Source organism: Camelina sativa, chromosome 7 (assembly GCF_000633955.1).
Source record: "Camelina sativa cultivar DH55 chromosome 7, Cs, whole genome shotgun sequence".
Lineage (NCBI taxonomy): Eukaryota > Viridiplantae > Streptophyta > Magnoliopsida > Brassicales > Brassicaceae > Camelina > Camelina sativa.
The window spans coordinates 19,726,235-19,739,753 of NC_025691.1; the positions used below are offsets into that span (position 1 = coordinate 19,726,235).

At 34.1% G+C, this 13,519-nt stretch overlaps 2 protein-coding genes across 3 annotated transcripts; one reads left to right on the forward strand and one right to left on the reverse strand.

Moving 5' to 3' along the window:
* LOC104704775 lies at window positions 6,233-8,170 on the forward strand. The gene has a single exon (XM_019227105.1). It carries the CDS (start codon window positions 6,233-6,235, stop codon window positions 8,168-8,170), a length of 1,938 nt encoding a protein of 645 aa, XP_019082650.1.
* LOC104701606 lies at window positions 9,996-13,056 on the reverse strand. 2 transcript variants are annotated; one of them, XM_019227266.1, is made up of 6 exons: window positions 12,903-13,056; window positions 12,220-12,291; window positions 11,931-12,026; window positions 11,244-11,645; window positions 10,786-11,141; window positions 9,996-10,679 (listed from the first exon to the last, which is right to left on the reverse strand). In XM_019227266.1, exons 4-6 carry the CDS (start codon window positions 11,641-11,643, stop codon window positions 10,077-10,079), a joined length of 1,359 nt encoding a protein of 452 aa, XP_019082811.1. In that variant the 5' UTR covers window positions 11,644-11,645; window positions 11,931-12,026; window positions 12,220-12,291; window positions 12,903-13,056; the 3' UTR covers window positions 9,996-10,076. The 2 variants fall into 2 exon arrangements, with proteins under 2 accessions (XP_019082811.1, XP_010415622.1); XM_010417320.2 differs by having other exon boundaries at window positions 10,786-11,645.

Sequence of the window (13,519 nt, forward strand, 5' to 3'; positions counted from 1 at the left end):
GGTTTGATCGGTTCTTTGGCAAGGAGGATGTTGAAGGGTTGAAGTTGGGCATGGCTTTCTTAAGGAAGTTTCGGTAACCACATCTCTATGAGCTATGATCATAATGCCAAACACCTTCAGACTTAGCCAAGGGAGAACATAAATCCAAGCTTTTTTGGTTTGAACTTGACAACATTCCAGGCACAAAGAGGATATGTAGAGAGGAGGAGGAAGGCTTCGGTAATCTTCTCTCCTTTGGGAGAAGATCATAATGCCGAACTTCCTGGGGAATTCAGTCTCAGAACAACTAATGTATCGTAGCAATTGCGGTAGTGAAGGCGCAGCTGAGGCAAATAGAGTAGACGTAAGAGGAACCGGTAACCATCTCGCAACGGAGGAGAGGTCATAATGCCGGTCCTCATTAGTCTCTGGTGGTCAGAGGTAGGGACCCTAAACAATTCTAATAACAGGGTTCTCAAGTAAACTTTGCAACAACAGAGCACCGATGAGTGATTATGTTCAAATTGCAGTCTTCGATCAATTGAAGCAATAAATCGACACAAAGGTAAGCTACGGGAAAGCAATTGATGACTTGGAACAGACCTGGACTCTTGAAGGACATAGGTTGGGTCTCGGGGCTTGTCAAGGTCGTGCACAGCTCCGGCGTCAACACAGAGCTCTTGTCCAACTGCGACCAAACAAAACGTTTGGTGAGGAGATCTAGATCCGAGGAGCAGAGAGATGATAAGGCTGACTTCAAGGGACACATGTGACAACGTCGAAGCACAAGGTAGATAAGGCGATTTGGAATCTTAGATGTTGCGATTGGAGGCTGGTAACTCAGGAGAATCACCTCCCTTGGAGAAACCACCGACAAAGACAGAGGGAGGAGGAGGGGATGAAGCTGAAGCATGGCCGGATTCGATGGGTGTGAACTTGGTGAACCTCCGGTGCGTTCACCGCCGGAACAGACAAAGAGTAAACTTAAGAGGAAAAGGAGGACACAGGGATAATAGGACAATTTCCCAACGACGCTAATCTGATTCAACGCCGCCGAGGAAGGAGATTTTGGGGATTGTGCGAGAAAGAGCGGCTAGGACGAACTCATTCCTCACAGCCTTATATCCCTCCTTACTGTATTGACGACCACGTGACTAAACCCTGTTAATACTTGATAGTTTTCGAAGTCAAAAACCTCCTTTTTCTAATCGTTTTCTTTGAAAAAACCAAGGTCTTTTTTTTTTTATATTCTTGTTTATTTGCTTTCTCAATTGATTCAAATATTGTTTTAACTCTTTGCTTCTTCTGATTCTTTGTTCCCTTACTTTCGTCATTGCTTTCTTACATGATTAACTTCATTGCACTTCTTTTTTTTTTTTGAATTGATTTCATTGCACATTTTCTTCTTTTTTGTACTTGTTTACTTCCATTAGTTGTTTCTTTTTACCTGTTTTATTGTTTCCATAATTTATTTATAACACTTATTTGCTCACTAACTAATATCTCCAATAGGAATTTTCAAATATTTTACAATAACTAACTTGATGATTATAGATTATAAACTTGTGTATATTTATGTATGGAAACTATATTGTTATGAAAATTATTCTATTTTAAAACTATATTTATGTATATCTTGAATAATATACTATATATAATAGAATTGATTATATTTAATTATGATAATAACATATAGTGTGAATAACATATAGTGTGATTGGATCGGGTATATATTTAATTTACTTCTATTAAAATATCATGTCACTTTTTTTATCTTATATATTTATACAAATAATTCAAATATTTGCAGTGCAATATTTTTAATATTCTAATTAAGTGATTGAAAGAAATACATACTAATCAATATTAATAAAGCTATAAAAGTTTGTGATCTACAAATCTTAAGTTTCTTTTTACCAAGTTTAAAGTATCATATGTTTTGTATTCTGATTGGTACCTGATATATCATGGTTTTTAGGTGTTTTTAGCCATGATATAAGTCTTATTTATAGAGTATTTTTGGTATTTTTAGAGTATTTTGAGTCTTTATAGGATTTAGCATGGATGAGAGCATAATGAAGCTAAATAGGAAGATTTGAAGCACATTCAAGCATTGAGGCTAAGCTGTGAAGTTGGGAGACCAGTTCAAGAGTGAGCATCGATCGATGCTTCATATGTGTCAATCGATGCATAGCCAAAGAAGACAAATCGGAAGTTTCCCGCAAGTTTTGAAGATTTACAAAACCGCCCCAAAGTTTTCCATATTTGTATCATTAGTCTTTGGACGTGTTTTAGGAATATATATAGGATTTTTATGGTCATTGTTTAGATCTAAGCTTTATTTTTCCTGCAACCTTTTGAGAAAAAACCCCTGAGAGATTTAGAGAGTTTTTGGAGAGAAGAATCAAGACTCCTTCCAGAGAAGATTCAGAACTCCTTTTCTACTTCTTTTAATCTCTTAATGCAATTTATTCAGAATATGATTTGTGTTTCATTGATTATGTCTGAGTAGATCTGCTTGTTAGGTTTAGGGTTTCTCATTAAGGATTTCATGGATTGTTAGATTGATTAATTGTTTGGATTCATTATCTTTCTTGTTCTTCACCATAGGTTGTTCTTAATGCTAGATCTTTGATTAGTATCTGGATTTAGATCTTAGGATTATTGATTGATATGAGAATATAATTGATTTTTCTAACAAAAACCTTTGGTGAGTAAAATTAGGTTTTGCAAAGAGATTTGAATTAGTGATTTTGTGAACTTATCTAAACTTGATTATTGCTGGTTTTTAACTTGAATTTTGCAAAGAGATTTAGATTTTCGGGTTTTAAAACTTAGATAATATTTGCAGTGAGAACTGATTTATTTTACAATTGTGTTTAGAGTTCAAGAACGGTGTTTAATTATTGAATCCTGCTTGCTTAATTAATTGATCTGATTTTCAATGATTTCCTGAGAATTTCCCTAGGTCTAGCGTTTAATCCTTCTGAATTTTACAATTCTTTTATTTTCTGTTTTGTTTTGCAAATTTAATTACAATATTTTGGTTTAGCATAATTAAAAGATTATTAAATCTATTGTGTGAATCTAGAGTTCTTGTGGATTCGATCCCTAGTACTACAATTGATCTATTAATTTGAGAGAGTAGCTCAGGTTAAATTTGAGCATATCAGTACCAAAAAAAACGAGTTTAACGCAATAGAACCGAATGCCATTGCATTGCATTTACAGTATAAATCATTGTTTATTCCAAATTGAACCGGACCTTGAACACAAACAACAACCCCACAATTTCTACTACCGATCCTAGTCCTGAGTATGATGAAATAGCTCATCACTCACAAAATCATTGTTAAAGCTCAAAACATGTTCCTTCGATAGTACCAGCCGTTCATTTTGTTATTTTTCATAACCAAAATTTAAATAATAGTTTATCTCAAATTGAACAAAAACTTCAACCAATGATTTCTAGTCGGCTAGTCCTGTAGAATGAATTAGCTACGGGCTGATTATGAAAGCTTTAAACAACATATTCCATTAATTGCATCAACCATCGAATAAGTAGGAGGAAATCAAAATGTAATTTGACTAAAACATTAACATATTTCTTTTGGGTCGTAGACTCGTAGCTTCAAACCCTCTTTGAATAGTTGAGAAAAGAAAAAGGCGAATAAGTGAAAAACATGTTAAGAAGATAAAGTAGAATTCCTCTTGGAATCCAATAATTTACTTTGTGTAAGTTTATTTTCTAATATAGGTTTTGGTAGCAGTGCTTTAACCTTTTAGCTTTCTTTTTACAAATTATTACTAGTATTTTTTTTGGCTCCTTTGGATTTAATTCTTATCTGCATAAGTCGTGGCAAACAAACCGAAACTTTCCAACGAACCTATTAGCTTTGTTAATAATAATATGCACGCAATACGGTTGGAATTAAGGAGATATGATTTGCAATTATGGCCAATTATAGCATTTGTATTTTGATATTATCCATTCCCTTTATACTTAATATTTGAAAACATTTCAATTGATTCATTTCCATGGGTTGGTCCTTCTTTCTAGGAAGGTAGGAGTATAACCATTTATAATTTGGCTCATTAGGACACACACTTATGTTTTAAACGAAATATCTTGTACATAAGTCCCATCAAAGCCTTGATAGGTTACTGTAAGAAAACTTTCGTTATTGTTCAATTGTCTAATCTAATCAAAAGACGTCTTGTCGGGAAAATTGGGGTAAAATCAATGAAACAAGAGGTAGATAGATCACTAGGCTAATCTATAACGAAGTAAGAACAAACTTATAGGATGAGATTATTTAATAACCTTAAACAAGCAAAAGCTGAACTTGGGGAAAACCTTAAACAAGCAAAAAGCTGAACTTGGGGAAAACCACCTAATGATTGATTTTTAAATTAAATTTAAGTGAGAGTTATTATAATGAGAGCAAAGTTTTGTCATTTATACTGGGCTAGGCCCATACATGTCTCATATCCAGTCCAAAAGTGAACAATATAGACATAGTAAAAGAATTATTATGACATCTCCATCAGTTATATAGCTATTTAGATGTCGAAAGAATTAAATAATAATACTTTTAATTTAATTTAATTTAATTATTTAATTACAACTGTAGACGCTGTGTCTTAATTGTTCTTGGCAGAAATACTTTCTATTCACTTCTCTATTTTTTTCTTATTTTTTTTTTTTATTATTTTTCTGATTTTTTATCAAATATGTTTGATGGAAATGCTCTTACGATAATAAATGATCAAACAAAAATATTTATATTGATCTCGCTGCATGTAGAGAATATAATAAATCGATTTTCTCTTTTGTTATTTCATTCTATAATATGACAATTCTTTTTATGTTGACTTTTCAATAACATTTTCAAATTTTGATATTTTTGGTCTTTTACTTTTAAATGAAAGTTTTGAAGTTTGTATATTGATTTCTCTGGAATATTTTGTTATGAACAGATACTATACATGTACAGTATAATATTTTAGTTTTAATTGTAATTAAAAATGGATTTTTTACCATTTTGCCTGGATCGCATGATACAGGATACTATGGTCTTTTTCCTTTCCAATGGCATAAACAGTCTTGTTATTTTTTTCCATATTTTCTTACTTACATCAATACACACATTTTTTTTGGGGGAAATTAATTTAAAAGGACATTTTTTCTTCAATTTGTCCCATTATGCCTTCTACGCTAAATTTGCCACTATGCCTAAATTACCCTTTAAAAAAAATGAAACTAACTTTTAAGCAATTTTAAAATTTCAATCACCTAAAAACAAATTCTACAAATAAGAAAGAGGTTGCCATAAGGTGTTTTTGATGAAAATTTGATGTTTTAACATTGAAAACAAATTATTCTGCAACATTTAGAATACATGTTCTACTAATTGTATATATTCTGAAGATATTAGATTATAAATTCTACATACTGTACATGTTCTAAAAAATGTAGATTACAAATTCTTCCCATTCTACTTGTTCTGAAAACTTTAGAATAAATATATCTTCTAAAACTTTTAGAAGTCGGATTTTGTATGTCTTATACAGAAATTAGAATATATATTCTACACATAACTCTATATTCTACAAATTTTAGAATTTGTTTTCTTCACTTTATACATATTCTACTGAAGTCAGAATATGAAATCTACATTTTATCATGTGTCCTGCGAAAATTAGAACACTAATTCTACACTTTCCACTATGTTCTTCATAATTTAGAAAGTATATTCTACACTATGTTAGACAAGGAAACTGAATCCGAAATTTAAGGAAACAAAATATTTACGTAATCCCGAAATTATGCTAATCAAATATATTCTTAAGATTACGTTCTAACATGTTTAGAAAACGTGTTCTGAAAACATTAAACCCCATTTTTAATCGATTTTGTTCAAGGTTTTTCAACATTTTCCAACCTAAATTTCATTCAAGAGTTCATTTTGCAGTATGTTGCAAATCTATGTAACATGTGGTGTATGGAGATGTATCGGCCAAAATGAATGGAGATTTATTGTTGATGAAGAAAAACGTGGGAGACTTCTTACTTTTCAAGCCAATTCAACTCTTGAAGAGCTAAAGATGATGGTTTTGGAAGACTATGAAATACAACAAAATATGGTTGATGTGGAATTTAGTTATTTACCCTTTGATCTCAGTGTTGATTCTCCTCCGGTTGTTATGATGAATGATCGCCAAGTGAAAAATTTTTGTTGCTTATTGGAGAATGAAGAATAACATACGGTTGTGTGTGACGTTTAAAGCCACGGTGAATGATAGAAGCAATATTGATCTGAATAAGGAACCAAGCGATTCAAGTGAGGGAGGCGTTGACGTTCTTCTGCGTGAAAAGCTGCCAAAATTTGTGAGTAAAGCAAAACCGAATGATTCTAACTTCATAACTTCTAAGGACGCTGAAGTTGGTGCTAGATCTATGATGGTTGATTCTATGGTAAAGAAGGGAAAATATTTCAAAAGCAAGGAAGCTTTACAGGTAAGTTTAGAAATTTTTGCGATGAAGTATAACTTCGATTACAGAGTTACTAAATCTGGTAGAATATTTTGGTGTATACGCTGTATTGATAATGTTTGCAAATGGCGTGTTCGTGCTGAGTGCTTCGAAGGGTCTACGTGTTGGAAAATCAACAAGTATGTGGGTAGCCATACTTGTGCTCCTTCAAGGAAAACGAAATTTGGTAGAACACCTTCAGCAAGAACAATCGGGAATCTCATCAAACATAATTATGAAGGTGTCAAGGAGGGACCTAAACCCAATGACATCATTAATATTATGCGTACTGAGAATGGATGTGAGCTAACTTATTCCCAAGCTTGGGAATCTCGTGAGTATGCAATTAACGAAGTAAGAGGAATCCCAGAGAAAAGTTTTGCTAAGATACCTAACTACTTGCACATGCTAAAAGAGGCGAATCCTGGTACGCATACAAATTATGATATTGATTGTGATGGTAGATTCAAGTATCTATTCATTTCATTTGGTCAATCAATAAGAGGGTTCTACAAGAAAATTCGGAAGGTCATTGTAGTTGATGGAACGTTTTTAAAGAACAAGTACAAAGGAGTTCTACTAGTTGCTACAGCCGTAGATGGTAACTCTAATTTGTATCCAATTGCATTTGGGATTGCTGATTCTGAGAATGATGCTTCATGGGAGTGGTTTTTAATGCAGCTTAAGGTTGTTATTGCGGATGACAAAGATTTAGCTTTTGTGTCAGATCGACATATATCTATTGGTAAAATGATTGGAAAAATCTACCCGTTGGCTAAACATGGTATTTGCATCCACCACTTGATAGGTAATGTGGTTACAAATTATAAAGGAAGAGGTGTGGCTGGTCGTCTTGCAAAAGCGTCAAAAGCTTATAGAGTTGCTGAGTTTGATAAACATTTTGCGGAAATTTGCAATATCAGTCCGGCGATTGGAGGTTATCTACAGGAGGCTGATGTGAAAAAATGGGCTAGATGTCATTTTCTTGGATATAGATATGACATAAACACCAACAACCCTGCTGAATCAATAAATTCAGCTTTGAGATCACCGAGAGAGTATCCAATCATTCCTTTGTTAGATAGCATTAGAGAAATGTTAACCCGCTGGTTTTATGAGCGTAGGGCACAAAGTGAGCAGCAGAACGACCCTTTAACCATTGACGTGGAGCAGAAGATTTCTAGAAGAATAGAGAAGGGTGAAAAGTTTAAAGCTTATCCTATTTCTCAATTCATATTACAGATTAAAGGTAAAGGAGTAGATTTTATTGTTGATTTGGAGAAGAGGACTTGTTCATGTGGAAAGTTCGACACAGGAAAGCTTCCTTGTAAACATGCCATAAAAGCATGTTTTAGTATTGGGAAAAGTCTGTACCCATACGCTGATGATGTGTTCACTACTGCTGCATGGAGATCATTGTACGAGGAAAACATTAATCCTATAGGTGTTCCTGAAGATGAATGGTGTGTTCCCGAAACTGTTGGTTATGTAAAAATTGTACCACCTGAGACAAGAAGAGGAGCTGGTAGAAGAAGAAAAAGAAGATATGAATCAGTGGAAGACAAGATAAGATCGTCACAAGGAGCGAAGAGGCGTAAGTGTGGCCGTTGTGGTAAAGAAGGCCACAATAGATCGACATGTGAAAACACAATCTAATAATAGGTTTGTTCAGCAACTTTTACACATCATTTCAAATACATGTTTTAGTTTCTTTAATTTAACAATGAATATATTTTTTTTTTCATCTCAGGCTGGCTAAGTGTTAGCTTACATGGAGGTTTAGAAGCATGACATCCCAAATCTTCCAGAATTTATAATGTAGTCTTATGGAGGTTTATAGGTGTTAGCTTACATGGAGGTTTATAATGTTATTGGATTTCTTATGTTTTTTAATCTTCAATTGCTTATGTTTCAAATACACGTTATTGGATTTCTTATGTTTTTTTCATATGTTTATGGTCAATGTTATTGGATTGTGTGAATTTTAGAAGCATGACACCCCAAGTTATAGAAGACGTGTTTGAAATATTTGTGTGTGCCTCGATGGTGTTGAAAAACAAGATGATAATGCTAATAAGAACCAAATAAATAAGAACAAGATGTGATAATAAATAAATAAATGATAATGCCAATAAGAACCAAATAAATAAAGAAATGATAATGCTCGTACGAAGACGTGAATTACAATAATAATCGTAGCACAATTAAAAATTTAACTAAGGATCATAATTCTACAATATGAGGCGATGAAGGTGGAGGCTCATACTTCTTCATTCGCTCAATGAACACATGATCAGATGCTGCTTCCCACAAGTCAACTGCAATCTTCGTACGAGCTTCTTTAATGTTGTCATCGTTTATCAAACTCAAATCCAGATTATGCATATGACACTCTATGTATTTAAGTGCATACACTCCGCAATCACAGCATGACTTATTAAGATTTTGTGGCACTGAAGCAAAAATAATAGAATATGGAGACAAATGAAGATATTTACCATAGCTTTTGGTCTGAACTTCCTTCACAAGTCGAGGGATGAGGATTGCAAATGGATCCACATGACTTCTGTGGGTCATACCAGAACAATCAAATACTTCAACAGTTCTTAGGGCAAAATTAATGCACACAGATATCCAATGCTTATTACTGATGTTCACAGGAGCGTAAACTCTGTCGAAGTCTAATGCCCATTTCTTCCCCGTCTTTCCATGAGAAGGCAAGTCACCGTTTGCATAACCCAAGATCATAGAATCCCCCTTGTGGCCTTTTTTACCTTCTCTAAACTTCAAATATTCGTTTTTGATTTGCATGCTAAACAAACAATTCATGAAGCCAACACGATTTGACTTCAGTCGGCCTAAAGATGTATTCTCCCGAAATATATACATCATAGCATCCATTTCCTGAAAAATATTTCATTGCAAAAAAAAAATTGCAATTAAAAAAAAATATAATAAAGTATTACATAGCGTTACTCCCTCCAAATATTGCAACGTACCGGATTATGAAGCCAAACGTTGCTTGTCATGACTCGCTTTAGTAATTCCTCGTTAATTAAACTTGGACCCAACTGAATCATTCTGCAAATACACAAAAGAAAACACTATGCATAAGCATCGAAAGAGCATAAAACTGTAACAATTATAGTAAAATATAATTGAACAACTTACCCCCTTGTTCTATGCCACTCTGCAAAAGCATCGAATCGATCATCAGAAACGAACACCAAAACAGAATCCATGTCAAATTCACCCGCGTTTGTAGTATTCAATCTCTGTATGTCATCTTTGCACAATACATTTTGTGTAGGATCAAACCCAAGTACATCTGCTTTTTGAGATAGGTGCCCTACTGATTTCTGTAAAAATTCTTGTGTATCCAAATTAAGATCTATTTCACTATGATGAGTGAAAAGATCATCAACTAAAACCGTTTCATCCTGTCCATACAAAAAGTTTAACAAAAATATTTACACTTATTATTACACCCACAAACATACATATCCGATTACATATTCTTTTAGAGTCTTAAAAAAAACACAAACATACATAACATAGAGATTTAAGTCTTACGTACCACAGATTTACTCTTCTTTTCTGCTGGAATGGATGGTTCATCAACCATGGCTTGAGTGCTTATTGTAATTCCAGCTGAAGTTAAAGTATCCTTCAAGAGTGAGACATCCTTTTCTATTTTTTCCAATCGGCTGTCAACCTTCTTCTCAAAACTCTTGAAACAAGTCTCAAACACACTAATAAAGGACTTCATTTGTTCATCTGTTGCAGCTCGATGTGTTGTTGCTGCTCGCTCATAGAGCAGTTTCTTTTTCCTCCTCTCTGCACCATGATCAGGTTGTCTCTTCCTCTTGCAACCTGATTCTTCATCATTAGCAGCTTGCATACTCTCACCACTCTTTGTTGCACTAGACCCTTGATTTTCTTCACACACCTCACTGCCAACATCATCTTTTAATTGAATATGTTCACCCTCCACATCATCAACTTGTACAGTTCCCCAAATATGGTCTCCAAAATCATTTCCAGAACTGATCTTATCTTTCAAATTATCGACTTCACCATCGCTTGTTTCGTCACGCCATAAAAACTCAATGGAGTCAACAACGTCGAAATCGCCAGTAATAGATATGTATGGATAAACAATATCCTAAAAAAAAAGAAAAAAAAACAGGTAGGAGTTAAAGATTAAACAATGACATCAACTATTAACAAAAAAAACCATGTGATAAGAGTTGGGTTGGCAAAGAAAGTACCTTCGGTCCAAATGTACTTTCTAGTTGGATGATATCATCATATGATACTTTGGCTGCGCCTTTCCAGTTAGAACATCGAGGAGCTTCTCTAAACTCAGTGATAATCTTTTCTCCCAACAACTTTCCAATGTCTGGAATTGCCTCCATCACCCATATTTGAAATGCATATGAGAAACCATCTAATGCATAGCTATTGATCTTCTTCAAATCTTCTCTTTTTTCTATGATAGACTTAGCAAGACTTTTAAAAGCTTTAAGACCCCAAGGATAAGTCCTCACCTTATCAAGATCCATTACCATCTGGATGTATTTGAGTGGAATATACTTTTTCTCATCCTTAGCCATAACCAACCCAGCTATCACAAGAAGATACACCAATCGGATCCTATCTACCTCATTCCATTTGTGAATTACAGGTAAGTGAACATCAACCAAGCTCTTAATGCTAATAGTCGGACCTTTTCTCTTCATCAATTTGCTCCAAAACCCACCATCATCTTTCCAATTCTCTAAATCACAACTAGAATCGGCAGTGCATTTGAGCCCAGTCACAGCATGAAACTCTTGCATTGAAAATCTGAGTGGCTTCCCTCCAAACACAAACCATATCTCTCTTTTTTTCTTTGTAACCAATTGCCTAGACATCATGCTGTGTATCAAACGTCCTGAATACCCTAAACCATTCTCGTAGAGTGCAAAGACATGTGAAAAGACTGGATCATTCTTCACCTTCTCATACTCTTTAGGTAATGCTTGTTTGACTTTGCCCAAGATAGAAATTCGACAGGAATTGTTAATCTTCTTCACTTGTGGCTCAAATCCATCTCTAAACAGGCGTTTAGGAAATTCTGTTTCCATAGCTACACAAAAAAAAATTAAGAAAATGATATTCATTAGTATGATGAACATGATCGATTAGCTATACTAACTGTAAGAAAAAACACAAAAACATGATCGATTAGCTATACTAACTATAAGAAAAAACACAATCAATTGATTAGCTATACTAACTGTAAGAAAAAACACAAATTTCAATCGATTAGCTATACTAACATAAGAAAAGACATAAATTTCAATCAATTAGCTATAAAATGTAGACAATAAAATGAAACAAGAGGGAACACGGGGAAGAGGAAACCACTCACCTTACTTTCTCAATGGCTCCAGCTCTGCTCTTCGCCAAAAAGATCAGATGCAATCTCCTGACTAAGCTTCAGGATTTCATAAGAGACTTGGATCGCCTGCACAACATAATTGGTGAATGACTAAGTTCAAGGGTATATAACCATTGACCTACGTAAGGAATCATGTTGGACCTCAAGGATGCTAACTAGTATTAGACAATTAATTCAGGGCATACCACATAATCTGAGTAAAACATAGAAACCAAAAAAGCAACTTGACTAAAACTACGCATGAAAAGTAAGTAATTACCTCTCTAAGCTGAAGCAGTTGTTCTCGGGTGAACCTCAAAAGCTCACGACCTTCAAACCGTGTGTCTCCTCTCTATAAAACATATACAAGAGTCATTAAACTTCAACCTCAGAATTCAAAGCGACAGATGAAAAAAAAGGATTAGATTTTGAACGAGTGAGCTCAAAACAATAAAATGTATCCAAACTATAAAAATCCAAACTCTATCCATAAACCAATTCAATACCACAAAAACAAATCCAACCATCTCAAAATTTATTGCTCAACTAACTTAAAAGAACGTGGTAACATTGAAAAATCAACAGACAACAAAAGAAAAACAGATGATTTCAATTGATTAGTTATACTAACTATAAGAAAAAACACAAATTTCAATCGATACATTATCAAATTTGGGGAAAAAAATTTGTCCCACAACAATCAAACACATATAGAAACTATATTGACTATATTGAAACAAATTTCAACCGATACATTATCACATTTGGGGAAAAAAAACACAACCACAACAATTCAAACAAACAATTGCATGCATCGATTGAGAGAGAGAGAGAGAGAGAGAGAAATCGATTGGGTTCAATCAAAATTTTGGGGAAAATTTTTGAAATAGATTTGGGGAAAACCTCAATTGTGTGGAGACAGAGAGAGAAAGAGAGAGAGAGAGAGAGAGAGAGAGAAGCTACCAGAGTCGTCGCCGGTGGGAGAAGCTGCCGGAGTCGTCGATCCTCGCCGGTGGGAGAAGCTACCGGAGTCGATATCGTTTGAGAGAGAGAGATACTCGCCGGTGGGTATCGAGAGTCGATAATGTCGAGATTTTTTTCTTTTAGGTAGGTGAGTAGTAAAAAAAAGTATTACAAAAATCAGTAAAAAAAGTATAAAGAAATGGATTATTAAAAAAAGGAAGTATTGTTTTGATTAAATATAGGAAGTATACAAAAGAAGAAATATAGAAAAAGTTTGATAAGGAAATTTTGGTTTTTTCTGTATTAAGGGTATAACTGAGTTTTTCTGTATTCTAAAACCTATTCTACCAAACTCCAAAAAAAAAAGCATAGTGGGACAAATTGAAGTAAAAATGTCCTTTTAAATCAATTATCCTTTTTTTTTCATGTGTTACATATACTTTTTGACATCATTCTAAGAACTTGTCCGAATGTCTTTTCTTCCTTTTAAGACAATGGAGATGATTCGAAGGAGTATGACGTCAGCCCTAGTAAAGATTGGGAAACGCGAATACGGACGGTTGGAGTGTGACGTAGCATTGTCAGCCTCACCCACCAAACTCGGCCATAGACCTCTT